The following is a 20926-nucleotide window of genomic DNA, read 5'->3' as shown; positions in this document are numbered from 1 at the left end:
GCAGAATTAGTTGGAGCTTATTTGATGAACTCTAAGCTGTGTAAGAACAGAAAATATAAGTCGCGTAAACAAAGTCACTTTGACGGAGGATGTGGGCATTTATCCCAGACAAGAGTGTATGTTGAAGGAAAAATTAAACAGGCACCCGTGTTTCTTCAGGGAATCATTACTAATGGTTAAGACCCAGAAGGTAAAGCATTAGCATTGCAGAGACACTGTAAACCACCAAACCAAAACACTCCCACGATGCCGCACTGATGCATCTGGTTGGTGTGCCAGCAAACAAAGTACAGGGCAAACTGTAATGAAACATTGTCTATTTCAGTGGGCACATTCTAGGTCTTAGCTCAATGTCAACAGTACATTACATGATTCAACACTTAATACCTAGAAGTTTTACAACTTGTTAGACTGTTACTTTACTTAGAGTAAGGATAAGTCTGACACTTCTTAAGCAGGACACTGCTCTCCAATGTGCCCTTGGGCAAGTCACCTAACTTCTCTGAGCCTCAGTTTCCTCAATGTAACAAATCCAGTTGGACTACATGTTCTCTATGGTCCTTCCAGCTCCAAAAATTCTATGAGTCTATTATAACTTAACTGTTATACAGCTCTGACATTATTTTTATTAGTTTTAGGGAAAGGAAAAAACTAGGTTAAGCTCGAGTCAAACAAGTTCATCCTTCTGAATAATTCCAATATCTAAAGAACAAAACCATGAAAGAATCTTGCTTGTACCTACTTTGTCTAAGGTGGTAAACTCAGTGTGATACGCTACTAGTATAGGATACTTCAGTGATGGCTAAGAATCACAGAATCACAGAATTTTTGAGCTGGAAGGAAATTAGATTTTTGTTATTGCCTGATGGATTTTTGAGTTCCAGACCTACCTTCTTTGATCCTCTGCTCTACTTGGCTCTGGCCACACAGACCTGGCTAGGCAGAACTGGCATTGATGCTAGGTCAGTGTAGAATGAATAGTTCAAAGTATGGGGAAATGAAAATAGCAGAGGAATGGCTATAGGAGAGAAGGGAGCAGTGGAAAATTTTAGTCAAGGAGGCAGCCGAGGCAGTTTTATTTCATAACTGTTACTACTTATCAAATGGTACGCACAGTCTGATTTTATGAATTTATTAATGTCAGATACATTCTCTTCGGGTGTACCCCACATCAGTGCGAGAGACACTCCTCTTTCAACGTTTCACATACTGACCGTGTGTGTCTCTCATCATCTCCACTCCAAGTCAACTAAAACTAACACGGGAGCTGAGTGAGCTAATAAAGTAACAGCACAGAACGGAGAAGGGAGGGTCAAGAATTGTGGAGACAGAACCCAGTGAAAATAAACCAATGCAAGAGCAGGCTCAGACATACCTAAGGCACTTGGGTATCGGGGGGGGGGGAAGGAAGACACACTCAGAAATCCTACAATTGCGTATGAAAGTTTCTCTCAAGAAACTTCAATTTATTGATTTACCCAAATTAGTTTTATTTGGTATCAAAATTCAGAATTGATGTCCACGTTAAATGCCAATTGATCAGAATTATTAAAAGAAACTGCTAATTTAAAAGTTATACCAGAATGAGTAAGTGACTTGGAACAAGATTTTTTGTAATAATAAAATTATTAATAATAAGGTTCTAGAGTGTGACCTCAAGTCTGCAATTTGGCTTTAAAGTCAGGCAGCTAACCTCAACATGTACCCACTAGTACTACAAGGTCAGCTGTTCAGGGTCCTAGCTGACACTGTCACTTTCCATGAAATCACTACACTTTTGCCTGTGCCAATCCACAGAGCTAAATTTGTACCAAAACGGGGCGGGGGGGGGGGCAACAGAAGTAGTACAAAGTTGTGCTCGTTCAGAGGGAAAAGCATAAACTTGCAGTTTTTGGACTAGCAGGCTTAAAGCAGGTGGGGATCTGCGCTACGTCAGAGGCAAGAAAGGAACACAAGAAGACAGAAAAACAGAAGAGAGAGGTGACAGTCAAAAAGGTTAAAAAGTTTCTCAGTTTTCTAAAGCAACAGAAGAAATCTGTAACTCCGCTCCAGGTGCTAGTCCCCCAAGGACTAAGTCAACAGTGAGCAGCTGAGACTTACCTGTACCACATGCCAATGCCGATGTCCAAGCAAAGAGCTTAAACCCTGAGACTCCAAACCGCTGTCTGCAAAGGGGCTCCTGCCCCCACCAGCCTTGCGCTCAGAGTGTGCTGAGGAACCCCTGGCACTCTGCATTTGCGAGGCCTCGCCGCAGTTCAAGTACAATCGGTCCTCCCCCTGAAGCAGCACTTGCTCCTGGTTACTCTACAGGAGGAAGAAAGGAAGCAGAGGACATGTATCTCACCGTCGATTTTACTCGCAGACAAGACCACATAATGATCCCGTGCACTGTTACATTTACAGGGAACAGGCAACAGTTTAATGATTACTTCCCAGGGCAAACAAAACTTTTGTTGAAGTCTGTTTTATCACAGATGCCAAAATGCGACCCAGTCTACAATGACTATAGCAGTATCTTCATTATTACTGCAAAATGGCAATGCTATGAGAGATTCTCCATCTGAAAACTGAACAGAACTACTCATTATCTACAGGTTACAAATGAGTTTCACATAAAATACCTCACATTATGGTGTGATAATGATAAGAAAACATTATCTGGGCAAACTGTTTGTGTGTGTGTGTTCACCCTGTGCTCATGGCAAGAAGCGGAGGATTACGAATGGGGATACTGGACGCCAAGGATCTTTTAAACCATGGGGAGGAGGCAGAGTAGCCCCAGTCAGTGGTCCTGGATCAAAGCAACTCAATACTCACTTGGGTAAATGCCTGGTTAGTGCCAAGGACTGAGATGGGCTCTGAGAACATTCAGACAAATAAAACAATTTCTCCTCTTAGTGATGATGCCCTGGTTTTCAGATAGAAGGTCAGCACTAACTGTGGGCACTTTATTCACTGACCATTCATTCCATCAGACAGAAGGGCACCAAAGCCCCTCATTTTTCCATGGCAGCCCAAATGTCGTCTTGACAGAAAACTCATAAAATCTGCCTTTACATTATAATTTGGGATGGGGAGGGAGGAAGAATTACTGTGCTCGTGTTCTTCTGCGGATCCTTATTCTTCCTCTAGAGTCATGAAGTCTCAGATCCAGGCTACTGGCATATTCTTTCTCAATGGATTGTAATTACAAATTTTAATTAGAAACTGGTTGTACCAAATATTTAAAAACCGATTGGTGGCAGATATTAAGGTATATGCTTCTGACATGTAACACATACTGTTACATATTAACAATAGATAATATTAGTATATTGTTCCAGAATGATAAAACATGAGGAGTTTAAATTATAATTTGGGGCAGTGTTTCCCAAATAAGGTTTCTAGGCATACTTTCTTTAAATCACTCCCTAAAAATTCATAGTTAAATAAGCTTGGCACACTGTTTTTCATATACCAGCTCCTGGGCTTTTATGATTCACATTAGGCATATTAAAGACCCTGGAGTCCTACAATAAGGAAATTTCTGCAGCCTTAGCTTCTTTATTTCGCTTATATGACAACAGAAATTTCCCTTATCCTGTGTTTATGCTACCGATTCTTCTAAGTAGTGCCTTGTGGAGCACACTTTGGGAAATTCTATTTAAATAGAGACTAAGTTAGTCAAGTAAATCTGTAAACACTGCTTTCCCTCAAAGTGCTTGTGATCCTATTTAAAAAAACAAAAACCAAAAGCTGCTGAGAAGTAAAATTTTTCTATAAATTATTAAAAAGAAATACAAAAATCACAAAAATAAACAAGAAAGAAAATAATCCACCAATTTTAGACAAATCTGATAGTCTACTATGAAGGCCACTAAAAGTAAACAGTTGTACTTTAAAAAACTTACCATACAGGGGTTTACAGTGAGTACACTCTTGATGAACTGAAACAGCAGAAGGCCAGGCTGTTTAACTACACTCTTGGAATCAGACTCCATTCCAGTGTTGTGAGCACCAAAGCCGCTGACCACCCAGAGGTGATAGCCTTCTGCACCCCAGCTCTTGGAGAGAACGGGAAGAAAAATCAGGGCAATGAAGTTAGTTATCCTTTCCTAGCTTCAAATATTCAAATCCCGAAACAGCCAACAAGAGCCTTACCAGTGACTTCTAAAGGCTGGAGAAACCATGAGAAGCTACATAGCCCTCTCCAGTGGAATCCGCTATCACAGCTCTCTACCTGGAGGGGGTTGGGGGGGGGGGTGGGTGGGTGTGTGTGTGTGTGTGTGTGTGTGTGTGTGTGTGTGTGTGTGTGTTTTATGCAAAGCAAGTCTGTTGTGGTGAGGTCGGTGTTGTCATCACTTAAGTGAGCAATCAGAGGTTCTGAAGGATTAAACCGCTTGCTGGGGGAGTCTGGGCCAGCTGGTGGGAGAGTCAGCATGCGCCCAGACAGCAGGAGCCTGGAGGTCACCAGCACCACCCCAACCTGCTCATCATCGTCCTGGATGGTTCAACCCGGCTTCCTGTCTGCAATCACTCAGCTGCCCCTTTTCCTCTGTGTCCCAGGTCCCGCTCCCTCTCGCACCGTGCCTGTGCGGATATCTTGCCTTATGGGTCGTCCCAGCCGTCACCTGCCACTAATGTTACAGAAGGGGTATGGATGGAATATGAGGCCCCGGGAGGGCATTTCTCATCAAAGTACAAAAGAGCCCTTTCCTCCTGGCCTTCCTGTAAAGAGGGCAGCTCCTGCACAAGGACTCCCGAGTCTGCGTCTACAGATTCTACATCTCAATCTTCACCCCAAATCCCAAGAAATGCCCACTGCTCTCTTTACCTTGTCCATTAATTTAACTGCCTCTCAAATACAAAGAAATTCCTTACAGAGGAAGACCCCCCACCCGTGTGACCCAGCTGAAACTTGACAAAGCAGCACCCAAAACAGATGCAGTCTTGTATAGAGCAAAGAACACACCAATGGAAGTTACAAGACTACATTTTCATTCCAGCCTGGCCCCACTCTGCTGTAGAACCTTGGCTAAGTTATTTGGTTTTCTCTGGGTATATACGTGACCTTTATAAAATAAGAAGGTTCAAATAAACTCTCCAGGGCCAAGTTTTTTGTTTTTGTTTTAAAGGTTAGTAATTCACAATCTACAAGGTCAAGAAAATAGTAGAGGGAAAATAAATTGTTGCTAAATTTCAAAAGCTTCATAGAAGTCTTGCTCTCCCACAATAAAAGTTAAACAGTTAACTGAAATGCTTACATTCTTAGTTTGTGATTAAAATACCAACTTAGTGAGGCTAACAACACTGGTTGTTATGTGCCATTCAGAAGCACTGATGGGCAGTTATAGAAATAATTTATTCAAAAACTTATTTTAAAATATGGAGGTGGAGAGAGACAGCAAGTAGGGTCCTTGGTGGTGCTGAGAACCACTACCAAGACAACCATGGTGGTTTTTGTTCTTCAAGAAACCCAAGATCAGAAAATGCCTTCCTCTGTGGAGCAAAGGAAGAAGGACAATGAGTAAACCTCACAGCCACTCACTTCACAAAGATGACGCACAGAAGGGCTACAATAAGAAAATGTTCTTACGTAAAGACAGGGATTACACTTCACTGTTTTCTACAGAAACTCTTAAAAATATGTAATAAAAATACTGACAACATTGACTTCAATTCTCCTGACAGGTATCTACAGGAAAAGTTTTAAAAATATGCTCAAATAATTCCAAGCCCTCGTGGAAAAATACCCAATGAGCAGTTCACATCATGTAAAAGAAAGAAGGCCATGAGAAGTGGATGCTAGTGAGTCACTAGCTCTGGAAGTATGTCTGGAAAACCAAAGGCCTGATTTGAATAGTCACTATGTTCACAAAGATAACAGGGGCTTGCTAGACATATAAGCAAAACTAAAAGCAAGTACATACTGAAAACTGGACAGCAAAGCAAGAACTGTAGAAGAGTCTGCTAAAATTAAAATAGTTTTGTAATTTTTATCAGGCCAAGAAGAGAAAAAAAAAAAAGGCAGAAGTAAAATCAAAGTTTCTCATACTACAGAAATACACACACACTTTTTTAAAGTAGGTCCATGCCAAGCTTAGAGCCCAGTGCTGGGCTTGAACTCAGAGACCCAGAGATCAAGACCCGAGCTGAGATCAAGAGCTGGATGCGCAACCAACTGAGCCAGCCAGGCGCCCCACACGATGCCAATATTTTATAGAAAGTACTTACCATAGAGTTGATCTTAAGAGGATCTTTTTTGGTACCATCAGATCTATAGCTGAAATAGAACAGAAACTCAATTAAAAAACGTCTTCTATTACATATAATATTTGGCTTTAAGTTTTTAAAAACTCAAATTGATTTTTTTCCTTTAAAAACAGAAACAGATAATAATGCATGAAACACGAGACTGCTGGTTGATAGATCTAAGTGTATCACCTACACATAGTCTTTTAGGTCCATGATTCTCGACAGAATCACGCAGTTTGGGAAAGGGTATTCATTTTGTCAGGACTGAGGTTCACAGCACCATAAGGAGTGGGAAGAGATATCAACCCAGCAAGATAATGCAATATTCTATTTCCCACTAGTGACTTATGTACATGGCTTATTGCTCTTATTAGATTATAAGCTACTTGAAAGGCAAAACTGTATGTGATTTAGCCTCAAATCTAACATGCTACCATTTATACAGCAAGGATTCAATAAACAAATGCATTTTACGGAATGAACAATGAGTTTTAAAAGGATGGATGTTTAGAGAATCAGCACATTCTGAACCTTACAAATTGTCTTGGGGTTAAGCATCAAATAAGGCAGGATAGCTGTATAACAAAAAATTTCTGTGTATGTGTATTTTCTGGGAGATAACGGAGTTATTTTATCTAGAACTTGTCTTTATTCACTCACGCAAAATCGCCTCCAAGCGTACAGATCAGCTGGGCTCCAAACACACTCCACAGAGAGAGGCCTCCGCTCTCCCAGGTCACCGTCACAACACTGTTGTCAGGGGACCATCTGACTAACTTAACAGCTCCTGTTTTGTTCCAAATATCTGTTAAGAAATTGTGAGAAGAGTTAAAAATAAATGATTCCTTCAGAAACAGTATTTTTTACAGTCTGTATTTTTTCAAATTGAAAATGAACAGAAAGATATGTCTCCTCCAAATAATGAGATGAATCCCACTCATTTAAGGTCACAAAAGGTCACATTAGCCTTGACTGAAGCAGAACAAACTCGGCTGCCAAGAAATTTAAAAGAAATGAGAACCATTTGGGGCCACTATCAGCCTGGATAACTATAATTGTGTCATTTTAAAAGTCTTTGGCTTTGGTCAGTTCAGCTTCTGTAAAATGGGGATAATGCTTCCCCTGAATCATCCAACACTAAATGTCAAAGTAGTTTGCAAAGCAGGTGTTTTAAAATGTAAAATAATGTCCTACCATGATCTTCATGCTCCCCACTCAAGGAATCCAAGTTAAAACAAACTGAAATTTAATCTTCTATTAGAATTACGTAGGTAAACTCCAGCTTGAGGACTTCAGGTGCTCATATCATCTTTTGACTAATAGTAATTGTTCTTTCAATCCCGTAATTTCACTGTGTAGTAAAAGCCAAGTTTCCCTACTGCAGAGTTAAATGAAACATGCTAGTATTTCCTGTCAGCAATTCAAAACCAGCTATATCACTTTGTTTCAAATTCTTTTCATTTGCAGTAGTAATACATTTCTGCTATAAAATACAGAGGATTTACTACAAAGAGGAAGTATATAGGTTTTTGTCTACAGAAGACAACCTCACTTTAGCACTCCCCACCATAGTGAATAGCCAGGTTATTCAGGCAGATGAAAAATAAATGGGAATATACATAAGAAACATCACATCTTATTACTATACTTTACACTTGTCCAGGGGAGAAATTTAAAAACAAACCAAGGGGGCAACTGGAGGGGGAGCTCAGTCAGTGAAATGTCTGCCTTCAGCTCAGGTCATGCTCCCAGGGTCCTGGGATCGAGCTCCACATCGGGCTCACCGCTTAGCCTGCTTTCGCTCCCCATTTGCCTCTCCCCCCAGCTCACGCACATGTGTTCTAATAAATAAAAATTCAAAATAAATACATATACACACACATACCAAGAAGAAGCACAAAATCAAACTGAAGTTTACAAATGAATGCAATTCCATGTGCAAGGAAAAAAACATGGGTTTTCACTATCATAGAAGGATGTTAATGTTAACTGAAAAGCGGAGGTTATGAACAGTATACTTACTACCCCACATGAAATATACATATGCATGCACATATATGCATACCCACTTTCCAAGCATTATGCACACATTAAAATCTAGTTGCAGAGATCCATAATAAAATATCAGTGGTGGTAAACTTAATCTTCATGCGTCAGGACTACGGAAAATTTATCTAGGTGGTAACAACCTACAATGAACATAGACTGTGATATAATCTGTGTATTGAGAAAAATATTTAAAAAATAACCCAGACATTTAGTTATAGAGCTGAGCTTACAAGAAAGAAAAAGTTCCAGAAGCCTAAAGAAAGGAGAAAACCTCCTGTGAGATTGGTTAGTACCTGAGCTGAGAGTAAAGGGCTGGAAGCAGGGAGGGGAGAAAGGCTAGAATTACAGGGATGGAAGGCTGGGGTGAGCCCCAGCAATGACAAAGGAGTTGGGGACTGACATCCTCTAGGAAGACAAAGCGTCTGAGACCAGCATGAAGTCGGAGAGTCCAAAGGGAAGATGCAGCATGACAGAAGGACTCGCAGTCACCGTGGCTGGTTAAACTCAGCCGGCGCTGCCTGAAGGAAGCGAGCAAACTCATCCCTGCTTCAGATGTTCAGTCCTTCTACAAGCCTCCCGTAGTAAGCAGGTTTACGGCCTACGTAATTGAAGCTGGCAGAATTCTCTCACAACAAAGACCCCGGGAGTGAGAGTTGGCAGGTCACCAAAGGGAGAAATGGCATCCGCGAGCCCGAGAAGGAAGAACGATCTCAAGAACCACGCGCAGTGCTGCCCAACAGAAGCAGCCGGGAGCACTTCCTGCGGCAATGACTTCCCACCTGCCCACCTGCTTGGTCTAAGAGGCAGCCCGCAGCTACATGTGACTACTAAACACGTAAACGTGACCACGCAACTAAAGAAATAAGGTGTTATTATTATTATTGTTTTTTAATTTCAATTAGTTTAATACTGGGCAGGAAAACTAAGTATGGATTAAAAAAAGAAACCATGGGGCACCTGGGTGGCTCAGTGGGTTAGAGCCTCTGCCTTTGGCTCAGGTCATGATCCCAGGGTCCTGGGATCGAGCCCCGCACTGGGCTCTCTGCTCTGCGGGGAGCCTGCTTCCCACCACCCCCTGCCCGCCGCCTGCCTCTCTGCCTACTTGTGATCTCCGTCTGTCAAAGAAAAAAAAAAAATCTTAGAATACTTAAACACCTCAAACGACTAAAATTGCTGAGAGGTAAGTAAGTGTACAAAGTGCTTGTGCCCTGAAATTTTCTGCCAAACCCTGGAAGCCCTGACTTCTATTTCTGATGACTCATAGCACGTGACAGAGCAGAGAGCAAGCTCAGAGCTTGACCAAGGCAGGGTAGCTAAGAGAAGACACCACCTAATGGGTGGGGCTACAGAAGGCTACATTCATGGTATAAGGAAGAATGAGAAATAAACTCTACCATGTGGAAGGTAAAGAAATAGCAAAGGATACTTCCATGTTTTTTCCATGAATGGAAAATAAAGTCCCCGGGAATCTGAAACAAGTCAGTCCTCACTCTCATATGTAATTTATGTAACTTGTATGACTCAAAGAAAATTACAAATAGAGAATATAATGCAAAGGATTCCAGACTGATGTAGTACTCCCACATAACTTGCCCTAAACACACATAAATCCTCTTCAGAAGAACTCAAATTCAATTTAGGTCACAAAGCATTCAAATAAATAAATCTGAAGGAAATTAAACAGCTCTCAGTAAAAAAAAAAAAAAAAAAAAAAAAAAAATCCCAAAATATATAAACAAATTCATGAGAACCCAAACTCAGAAAGAAAGGTTTCAAATACTGAGACTAACAAAGAATATAAAAACCATTTTTTAATACCTAAAGAAATAAAAGAATAATGAAACTAGGAGCAGGATGCATACAGATTAGAAAGCTAAGTAAACACTCTGGAAATAAAAAATACAGTAATTAAAATGGACAGATGAAGAAGAATACTAAACATAAATGAAGAGAACACATGTACCAGAAGACAGGGAAAAATTTTCTAGAACCTAGTCCAGAGAAACAAAAAAATGAAAAATGTTAAAAGGCAGGTTAAGAAACCTGTAAATAGGGGCACCTGGGTGGCTCAGTGGGTTAAGCCGCTGCCTTCGGCTCAGGTCATGATCTCAGGGTCCTGGGATAGAGCCCCGCATTGGGCTCTCTGCTCGGCGGGGAGCCTGCTTCCTCCTCTCTCTCTGCCTACATGTAATCTGTCTATCAAATAAATAAACAAAATCTTTAAAAAAAAAAAAAAAAAGAAAAGAAACCTGTAAATAGGGGTGCCTGGGTGGCTCAGGGGGTTAAAGCCTCTGCCTTCAGCTCGGGTCATGATCCCAGGGTCCTGGGATTGAGCCCCACATCGGGAGTCTCTGCTCAGCAGGGAGCCTGCTTCCTCCTCTCTCTCTGCCTGCCTCTCTGCTGGCTTGTGATCTCGGTCAAAAAAATAAATAAATAAATAAATAAATAAATAAATAAAACAAAACAAAACAAAACAAAAAAACCAAACCTGTAAACAGTACAATGCAAGTCTGATTAAACTTCCAGAAAAAGAGATTAAATAAGAGGCAATATGCAGAGAAATAATGGCTGAGTATCTTCCAGAACAGCTGGACAATATGAATTCTCAGATCCAGAATGCCTGAATCTCAAACAAGATTTAAAAAAAAAAAAGAAAGGAAAAAAAATTAGAAAAGTCTTCACCTTCCAAATCACAGTGAAACTATCCCAAAGACAAAGAAAAAATCTTAAAAGTAAACAAAGAGAAACTCAATCTCCTGAAAAGGAAACACAACTTGATCAGAGATCCCAAGAGCAATAGTCAAACTGGATGGTACCTGAACAACTTCAATGTACACATAGTAACTGTCCATCTAAAATGGTATAACAAGTTAAACCATAATTAAATTACAGGGGCAAAATAAATACATCTTCAGACCCCACCCCTTCCCCCCAAAATTAAGTTTACCATCATAAAAAAACTTCACTAGAGAAAATTCTGAAGGACGTACTGCAGATAGGAAATGGTCTCAAGTGGAAGATGTGAGATGTTAAAAGGACACGATGGGGAAAAATACTGGTATAGATGTGGGTAGTACTAAGTCGACATTAACAGTTATGTATTAAATGTTTCCTGAGATTCTGACGTGAGATACCTTAGCTTCCTCCTTGAGGCTCATGAGAATTATTATTGGATTATATTTAGATGGGTGTCCTCAATTTTTTTGACATTTTTTTCTGACCCAAACAGAGAATTTTGTATAGTTATACAGCAATTATTCTTTTTTTTCTTCATTTTTAATTAAGATATAATGTATTATTTGCCCCAGGGGCACAGGTCTGTGAATCATCAGGTTTACACACTTCACGGCACTCACCATAGCACATGCCCTCCCTAATGTCCATCACCCAGCCACCCTATCCCTTTCCTCCCTCCCCCAAGCAACCCTCAGTTTGTTTTGTGAGATTAAGAGTCTCTTATGGTTTGTCTCCCTCCCGATCCCATCGTTTCATTTTTTCCATCCCTACCCCTTGTATTCCCCCGCCCCGCCCCTCAAATTCCTCATATCAGACAGAGCATATGATAATTGTCTTTCTTTGATGACTTATTTCACTTAGCATAATACCCTCTAATGAGCATATTATTCTTAATACAGGAGCATATCTAAATTTGGGAGAGGAACAGAACACAGTCTGTAAAGGGTCCCAATTATTAATGCACATACAGAACAAAGTATAGTATCAAACTCATAAAACATAGTAATGAGATTCTAACTGCCTGTTTAAACAATCATGCAAAGGTCACTGGCTTAAAAACATACTGATTAATTCATCACACTCATTAACTATGCCTCTCACTAAACTGAACTCACTCGGTACAAATAGAAAATCCTACATTCCTACCCTGGAGCTAGCAGAAAACAAGACCTGTAAGTTGGTAAGTTCAATAAAACATTAACAATGATAAGAAAGATAGTATATGCAAAATATATGGAGGCACAGGAGGGAATAGTATTCTGTCTAGTTCATAAAACGAGATTTCATTTAAGCTGTATCTTGAAAGACCAATATACACAGACCCTCTCTCAAGAATCTGCAGGTGGTTTGGTGAAGAGTCAGACTGCAGTTCCTAGGTCTGTGTGCAGGGTATCCAGGATACCATGAGACAATCTTCAAGAGACAATATCAAATAAATAGAGTGATATATAGTATCTGTTAGACACAATGTAAGTTATTAGCTCAGGCAGTTCACAGCTATATTAGGCTGTGACTACATTTATTTTGATGATGTTACATCTTTGTGAAGGTGGCTTTTTAGGAGTTGTTGTAGAAAAAGTGTCATGTGAAAATCAACGTGGAACAGGAAATGTGGGTGACTGTACCCAATCTGACTCCAAGTTCTGAGAAACTGTACAGTGTCCAATAAGCACAGACAACCTATTAGCAAAAAATAGTGTTTACGAATTAAAATAAAATACTATTTTTCTTTCGATTTACGTGTATTACTTTTTGAAAATGCTACTAGGATTTAGACCTAACTACCTAATAAACAGAACGTCTGGTATTTCTTTTAACGTAGAGGTGCTGTGGTGAAAGTATGGAGACAGTAAGGGCTGACTGAACTAAGAAATAATGCCAGAAATATTCAGCAAAAGACCTACGTGACATCATGCGGTAGACGCCATTGGCTGGTTAATGCCACATCCATTTCCATCCTCTTTCTCCCTTGCACACTTCTACCATAAAGGCTGGGAAAATCCTAAGGTAGCTAATGAGACATAAAGCAACCAACCAGATGAGGAGGAAGATGGCTGGAACAGGTGAGGCTGCTGCTGAGAAACCTTTTGCTTTCCTGATCAAAAAACCAAATATGCCTTATTTCCTCCTTTCTTCTTGACTCAAACACAGGAGTCATGCTTACAGCTCAGAAGCTGAGGCCATGAAGGAAAGACCAAATGTTGGAAAGACCAAATGCCAGCGGCAACTCACCTTTGGATTTCTTGCTAGCAGAGAAAATAAATCCTATTTAAGCCACAGCAACTTGGGTTCTCTGTTAGTTTTGGTCAAAAGCCTTTCAATGACAAAGACTTTGGAATTAATCCAAAGGGTCTGAGGGTCCACTCAAGATTCACTACCGAGTTCAGAAAAAGACTGCTTTGTTTACTGATGTGTATCCACTAGTTAAAACAATGTCTGGCCTACAGCAGGTATTTTATAAGTATTTGCTGAATAAATAAACTGAACTGGAAGGCATAAAATAACAAAGCCAATGAAATCAGGTAAAAGACTAGAGCAGAGTCCAGAGAAAGGCTATAAAGGCTAAAACTAGTGAGGACACAGAAGACTAATCAAACAATAAAAGAAGGATCCTTGGGAGCCTTTCTAGGTACCAGGAAACCCTAGTACCTGGGCCAGGAAAAATACAGTTAAGAGGTAACTGTATTTGACCGAGAGCACACATCATTTAAAATCCCCAGTCACTACCCATCCACACCATTACCTGTACATCAAAAATTAAAGAAAAAAAAAGGACTCACCAGGATACTGTTTCGCTGTTAGCTCTAGTTTATGGGACAGCAGCATAGCTCCGGTGGTGTTATCTATTGTATAAACCTGTACAGAACCACTGCGAAAAACAAAAAAGCCTTTAATGAAAAAGAGAAATACAAATATAGAGAGCATTACTGTGGAACTGTTATGTTCTGCTGGTAAGAGCATAAACTAGGCTAAAACCATTTTGTAAATGATTTGCAGTCTCATAAATCTGAACAAGTGCATATTTGTAACCCAGTAAAAATTTCCCTCTAAATATATCCCAGGAATATTCTTGTCTACATTGTCAAAAGGCATGCACAATGGTCACTGTAGTACTGTGTATAAACGCACAACAGCCTCAGCAACCTGAAGTGCCCAGCAAGAGAAAGGAAGCATGAACTGTGCTCTGCTCGTACCGCTGTCTAGTACAGCAGCGACAGGCATTAAAACACACAGTCAGGATGTACATATGTAGTAGAATTCTGCTTCTATTCAAAAACATTCAAAACATAGTAAATACATTTGTGGTAAAAATGCAATAAAGAGCTAATGGACACACCACCTCTGGTGGAGAAGGAGGGACATTAAATAAGAGGGGGACGGGGCGCCTGGGTGGCTCAGTTGTTAAGCGTCTGCCTTCAGCTCAGGTCATGATCCCAGGGTCCTTGGATCGAGACCCATATTGGGCTCCCTGCTCAGTGGGAGGCCTGTTTCTTCTTCTTCCACGCCCCCTGCTTGTGTTCCCACTTTCCCTGTCTCTCTTTGCCAAATAAACAAAATCATTTAAAAAATTAAATAAATAAAGAAGAGGGGGAAGCCGGGGCTGCATCCGCCCTGGTAATGCGTTATTTCTCATGCTGGATAGTAATCTACCCAACACCATTTTTTGTATCTACACACATGGCATATGTTATTTTGTGAAAGTGGTATATATAATGATTTCATTTAAGAAATCTTAACAAGTGCCAATTTTAGGAAGAGCCAGAAACCAAAACAAAAATTTTATAATATTACTTCTAAGCTACATTTCAAAATTGACCTAATGATGATCATAAAAAATAGCATTTTTGCTTATGGAACTATTTTCGATCAAAATCTAACATTAATGTTCTGACCCTCATCCAGCCGGGTCAGCTCTTCTTAAGGATCAGGACTGGGGCTCAGTAAAACACCTGCACGAAGAGGCCACATGAACTTACCGCACAGCTCACTGCTGCTGTGGTTTTCAACCTGTTTCCTCTCTCTTTCATTCTGAAAAATTTCTCTGGCTATGTTTTTCAGGTTTATTATTCTTTTCTCCTACAATGTTTGATTTGGATCTCTTTCTGGATCTTCCATACTGAATACTCAAGAGAGACCCTCTCCAGCACTCTGGAGCGCCTTCTCTGTGCCACTCTGTTGTCTCTGGCTGGCTGTCCCGAGTCCTAGCTGCTTTGGTCTCCCCAGATTTTCACTTCCCCGTAACTCAACCTAAGCAATCTGCCAGGTTCTGTCTCTCCAGCCTCGTGCCGCAGCCTGGAAACTCAATGTAATTAAAGCTGAGGCATTCGTAGAGTTTTATTTATTTCCTATCTTTTAGGGACCGGTGTCCTCTGTTGCCTGATGTTCTCAGTCTCGAACTCATATTGTCTTACTCTTCCATATTTTTGTCCATTTTCTCCCCGATGTGGGAGAGAGAATCTGGTTTGTTATTCCAGCTTAGTCAGAAGCCAAATGCCTGGGAATAGGTACCGCTCCAGGCTACCTGCCCAATTCGACCCTTTGCTGAAAGACAGCACTAAGTAGCCCACAGGTTTTACTTGTTTTCGTTTTGCGCCTGGCAACGGTCAAGCGGGAACTCTGGGTTGCTGAGCTCTAATGAGTCAGTGAGGAGAGTCCACGATTTCTAATACAAGAAACAGGAGCGAAGTCAACACTTCGAAAGACTGACAGCTAACCTTTTACGTATTCTATAAGGCCTATATTGTTTAGATTATTTTTATTTCCACTTCTCGTTCACCCATTGTAAGAGAAAAATATTTCTTCATGCATAAGACACCACTCATTAATCTCAAAGCAAAACAAAGGCTCTCTCTATAAAAGAGATATGGCTACAATCACAAATGACCAAATTTAGTACCACTAATACAAAATTAGTATCACTAATACAAGGACAACTTAACCTTATTGCTACACAGTGCCACAGCAAGTACATAACACCACATGATAAAAATATTTAACCAGCATCTGGTCAAACCTCCCCACCCCTTTTCTTTTTTAAGATTTTCCTTAGTTATTTGAGAGGGAGGAACAGAGAGAGTGAGAGAGCACGAGCAGGGGAGACGAGCAGCAAACTCCCCGCTGAGCAGGGAGCCCAAGGCGGGGCTCGATCCCAGGACAGGTAAGTTGTAAGACTGATCTCCTTGCAAACTGGCATCCAAGACAAAAGTCAGCTTCTTACAGAACTCGAAGGACAGCAGCTACAGTTGAGTGTTCAGGGCAATTAATCCTGTTAAGAGCTGGAAGACGTAGAAGCCACTGGTCTGTTCTGTCACACAATGACAATCACAAAACCTCCACCCCAACCCAGCGTCACCAACCCCCCACCAAAAAAAAGGTCTGGTACTCTCCCAACTGATGAAAAGTGAGACGACAGAGGCCAAAGGCTGAGTGAGATTCCACCTTCACTGCCCTGGGGAAGGAGCAGAGAACCTCTGGTGGGCTCTCCCATCCGGCCCTAGCAGCCCCGCAAGGCCGCCCCGACTGCAGGCGGTGTGGGACCCCCGCCCCATTGGTCCTGTCAGATGCTTCCATGTCTGACTGGACTGGCTTGGCAAGAGCCAGCTTCAAGGTTCCAGTCATGGCTGGTTTAGAGAAAACGAGAAACATTTAGAGTGCAGGACATTCTATAAACAACTGGCCTGAACTCTTCAAAAGTTGATGTCTAGGGCACCTGCGTGGCCAGTTGTTAAGCATCTGCCTTCAGCTCGGTCATGATTCCAGTGTCCTGGGATCAAGGCCCACATCGGGCTCCCTGCTCAGCAGGAAGCCTGCTTCTTCCTCTCCCATTCCCCTTGCTGTGTTCTCTCTCTCTCTCTCTGTCAAATAAATAATGTCTTTTTTTCTTTTTAAAAGACTTTTATTTACTTATTTGACAGAGAGAGATCACAAGTAGGCAGAGAGGCAGGCACAGAGACAGGGCGAAGCAGGCTCCCCAGTGAGCAGAGAGCCTGATGTGGGGCTTGATCCCAGGACCCTGAGATCATGACGTGAGCCGAACAAAGGCAGAGGCTTTAACCCACTGAGCCACCAGGCGCCCCCAAATAAATAAAATCTTAAAAAAAAAAGAGATGACGTCATGAAAATAAGAAAAAGGTGTATGGGTTGTTACAGGAAAAAGGCAACTACATGGAAACAATAACCAAACACAAATCATTAATTTTGATTTACTCTGGTTAAAACAAGGAGCTATAAAAGAAATTTTGGTGACAATTGGGTTAGTCGGGAGTATTGATTGAGAATTAGATCTTATTTGGGATGTATCATTAATTTTCTCATATGTGACAAAGACACGGAGTTATGTAAGAAAATGTCCCCCCTTTTTTATAAACCAAGAAAACAATATAAATGTCCATTAAACAACAAACCAGATAAATTATGACACGTTCATATACTGGAACACTATAAATCAATCAAAAAATGATTTTTGCTACTGGCAAACAGCATGGATGAATTTAACAATGCTGATTCAAAGAAGCAAGAAGACCCAAAATGTATTTAGAATATGATTCTATTCCCATAAAGTTCAAAATCAGGTAAACCTGAATTATGCTCTTTAGGATCACATGCAGGGGTGGTAAAACTATAAAGACAAGGAAACAATCGTCACAAAGACAGAAAATTGGTTACTTTTAAGTGTGTTGGGAGACGGGAGTTGGGATTTAGTAAGTAGTGGGGCTGGCTCGCAACACTCTATTTCTTAACCCAGTTTGTGAACAGAGGGGCGTTTGTAATATTTGCAAATCTGAGTATTTGGACTATGCACTTAGCTGTAAGTATGTTTTTATTTTATAATATGAAAGTTAAAAAGGATATTATAAATTTTCAGCCAATTTATTTGACAGTAAAATGAAAGATACCAATTCCTGGAAAAATCTAACTTGTCATAATGACTTAGGAAAAGAGAAAAATCTAACCCTTAAATTTACTTTTAAAACTGAATTGAATCAGTAATCAAAAAATTCCCACAAAGAAAATTCCAGGCTCAGATAGCTTCATTGACAAATTCAAGCAGACATTCAAACAGAGAAAGAGAGGAATAGGTCTTCAATTTGCTTCGTGACACAAGCATAACTTCGATTAATTAGCAGAATAAGAAAAAAATTATAGGCAAAATGTGCTAATAAACATAGATTTAAAATATCTAAACCAAATGTAACCAAATCAAATCCACGAATAAGAAAAAAATACACTTTTCTTTCTTTCTTATACTGAGCTGAATTAACTTCTTTTTCTACATTTATCTCCTGAGAAGCAGTATGTAGGATTCACCACTTCACAGATTATGTATGATTTATAACATGTATTATTTACACTAACCAAAATATTGTGATACTCAACTCGATGTAGCTAGAGATAGTACTAGATGTATGTTCTATAGAACCATTAAGTCTCATTTTGAGGACAAAATGAAATTTCGTATTTAAGAGAGTTTTGAGGCTAAAAAAGCACCCTACATATTGTAAGGCATTACTATTCAGATTCTAATATAATCTTTTTATTTGAGCTAAAATATAAACTTGATAAAGTCAGGTATCTTATTCTTTTCTAACATATCCCAAGTGCTTAGAATTGTGCCTGGTGCATGGGAGATGCAAAGATACTTGTTGAGTGAATAATCTGTACTCACTCAGTATTTTAGTTCTAAAACCTGCACTGTCAGAATTAAAACAAGAAATTGATCCTATGTGTGACCTTTAAATTTGTTCATTAAGGCACATCCACAAATTCAAAGGCAATGTCAACACTGATGTCTTAAAAAGGATTTTTATTTAAATTCTACTTAGTTAACATACAGTGTAGTATTATTTTATTTAAATTTTATTTTATTTATTTTATTTAAATTCTATTTGGTAAAATAGTGTAGTATTAGTTTCAGGGGTAGAATTTAGTGATTCATCAGTTGCACATAACACCCAGTGCTCATCACAACTGCCCTCCTTAACGCCCATCGCCTATCTAGCCCATCCCCCCACCAACTTCCCCTCCAGCAACCCTGTTTGTTCCCTACTGTTAAGAATCTCTTATGGTTTGCCTCCTTCTATTTTTATTTTATTTTTCCTTCTCTCCCCTATGTTCATCATACCGTATTTGTTGGGGCACCTGGGTGGCTCTGTCAGTTAAGTATTGGACTTTGGCCAGGTCATGGTCTCAGGGTCCTGGGATGGAGTCCTGTGCCTGCTCAAGCAAAGAGTCTACCTGTCACTCTTCCTTTGTCCCTCCCCAGCTTATGCTCTTTCTCAATAAGTAAAATCTTTTTTTTTTTTTTTTTAAAGACCTCATATGGTATCTTTCTCTGACCGATTTTGCTTAGCATAGTACACTCCAGTTCCATCCATGTCATCACAATTGCAAGATTTCGTTCTTTTTGATGACTGAGTAATATTCCATTGCACATGTATACCACCTCTTATTTAGCCATTCATCAGTTAATGGACTTTTGGGTTCTGTGTTTTGGGTACTGTGGATAATGCGGCTATAAACACTGGGGTGCATGTACCCCCTTCAAATCAGCATTTTTGTATCCGCTGGATAAATACCCAGTAGTGCAACTGCAGGGTCATAGGGTAGTCTTGTTTTTAACTTTTTGAGGAACCTCCATACTGTTTTCCAGAGTGGCCACACCAGTTTGCATTCCTAACAACAATGTGAAAAGGTTCCCCTTTCTCCACATTCTCACCAACATCTACTGTTTCCTGAGCTGTTTATTTTAGCCATTCTAACTGGTGTGAGGTGATATCTCATTGTGACTCTGATTTTATTTCCCTGATGAGTGATGTCGAGCATTTTCTCATGTGTCTATAGCTATCTATTGTGTTCTTTGCAGAATTCTGTTGTTTTCTGCCAATTTCTTAACTGATTTTTTATTTTTTGAGTGTTGAGTTTAAGTTCTTTATAGATTTTGGATACTAGCCAGAAGAAGGGATTATTTTTAAAAAAGAAAAATAGGGGCGCGTGGGTGGCTCAGTGGGCTACGGCCTCTGCCTTCGGCTTGGGTCGTGATCCCAGAGTCCTGGGATCGAGCCCCGCATCGGACTCTGCTCAGCGGGGAGCCTGCTTCCCTTCCTCTCTCTCTGCCTGTCTCTCTGCCTACCTGTGATCTCTGTCAGATAAATAAATAAAATCTTAAAAAAAAATCTTCCTAATTCTCTTTTAAATAAGGAGGAACTTAAATTTAGGCTGACTTCATCTTTTCAACTTGTAACTCAAGTTATAAATTCCTACCACTGAAGAAAAGCTCACCTTTAAAGCTCACCTTTACAACACTCAATTATCCTAAATCTTTAGATCTGTTTGCTTCAATCTAATAGAATGCTTTCAGATTTTATATTAAGGCTAATTACTAAATTATGATAGGCATGAAAAAGTTTACAAGTATATTTAGAACACTTTATGTTTAAAAAATATGTAAAAATATATTTTTAAAAAAGCCCATGATTTTTGACAATGACTCTTAAAATGAAGTCATCTCAGGGTGCCTGGGTGGCTCAGTGAGTTAAGCCTCTGCCTTCAGCTCAGGTCATGGTCTCAGGGTCCTGGGATCGAGCCCCGCATCGGGCTCCCTGCTCAGCAGGGAGCCTGCTTCCCCCTCCCCCTCTGCCTGCCTCTCTGCCTACTTGTGATCTTTCTGTCAAATAAATAAATAAAATCTTTTTTAAAAAAATGAAGACGTCTCTATTAATTACCTTGCACAACCAAATGCCATGAGTCGATACTTGTTATTTACTGCTACACAAGTTCCATCAACAACATCTTGTGGCCAAACTCCATGAAGCTGCTGTAATAAAGAAAAATAATGAAGGTTTTAAAAGTCCAAATAAACTGTAATTAGTATAATTTTCCTTCATTAAACATACTGTTTCATTCAACA

General features: G+C 40.1%; 1 protein-coding gene across 5 annotated transcripts in view; it reads right to left on the bottom strand.

Moving 5' to 3' along the window:
• RIC1 (RIC1 homolog, RAB6A GEF complex partner 1) overlaps window positions 1-20926 on the bottom strand; it is a 147431-nt gene that overhangs the window by 26762 nt on the left and 99743 nt on the right. For all 5 annotated transcript variants that reach the window (XM_044266007.1, XM_044266009.1, XM_044266010.1 and 2 more), the window contains 6 exons: window positions 20742-20833; window positions 13800-13888; window positions 6895-7039; window positions 6214-6262; window positions 3891-4043; window positions 2101-2304 (listed from right to left, as the gene is read on the bottom strand). In XM_044266007.1, coding sequence (XP_044121942.1) covers window positions 2101-2304; window positions 3891-4043; window positions 6214-6262; window positions 6895-7039; window positions 13800-13888; window positions 20742-20833 — 732 coding nt within the window. The remainder of the gene's footprint in view (window positions 1-2100; window positions 2305-3890; window positions 4044-6213; window positions 6263-6894; window positions 7040-13799; window positions 13889-20741; window positions 20834-20926) is intronic.

Source organism: Neovison vison, chromosome 9 (assembly GCF_020171115.1).
Source record: "Neovison vison isolate M4711 chromosome 9, ASM_NN_V1, whole genome shotgun sequence".
Taxonomy (NCBI): domain Eukaryota; kingdom Metazoa; phylum Chordata; class Mammalia; order Carnivora; family Mustelidae; genus Neogale; species Neogale vison.
The sequence above is the reverse complement of the archived record's forward strand: the minus strand, read 5'-3'. Positions and strand labels throughout refer to the sequence as shown.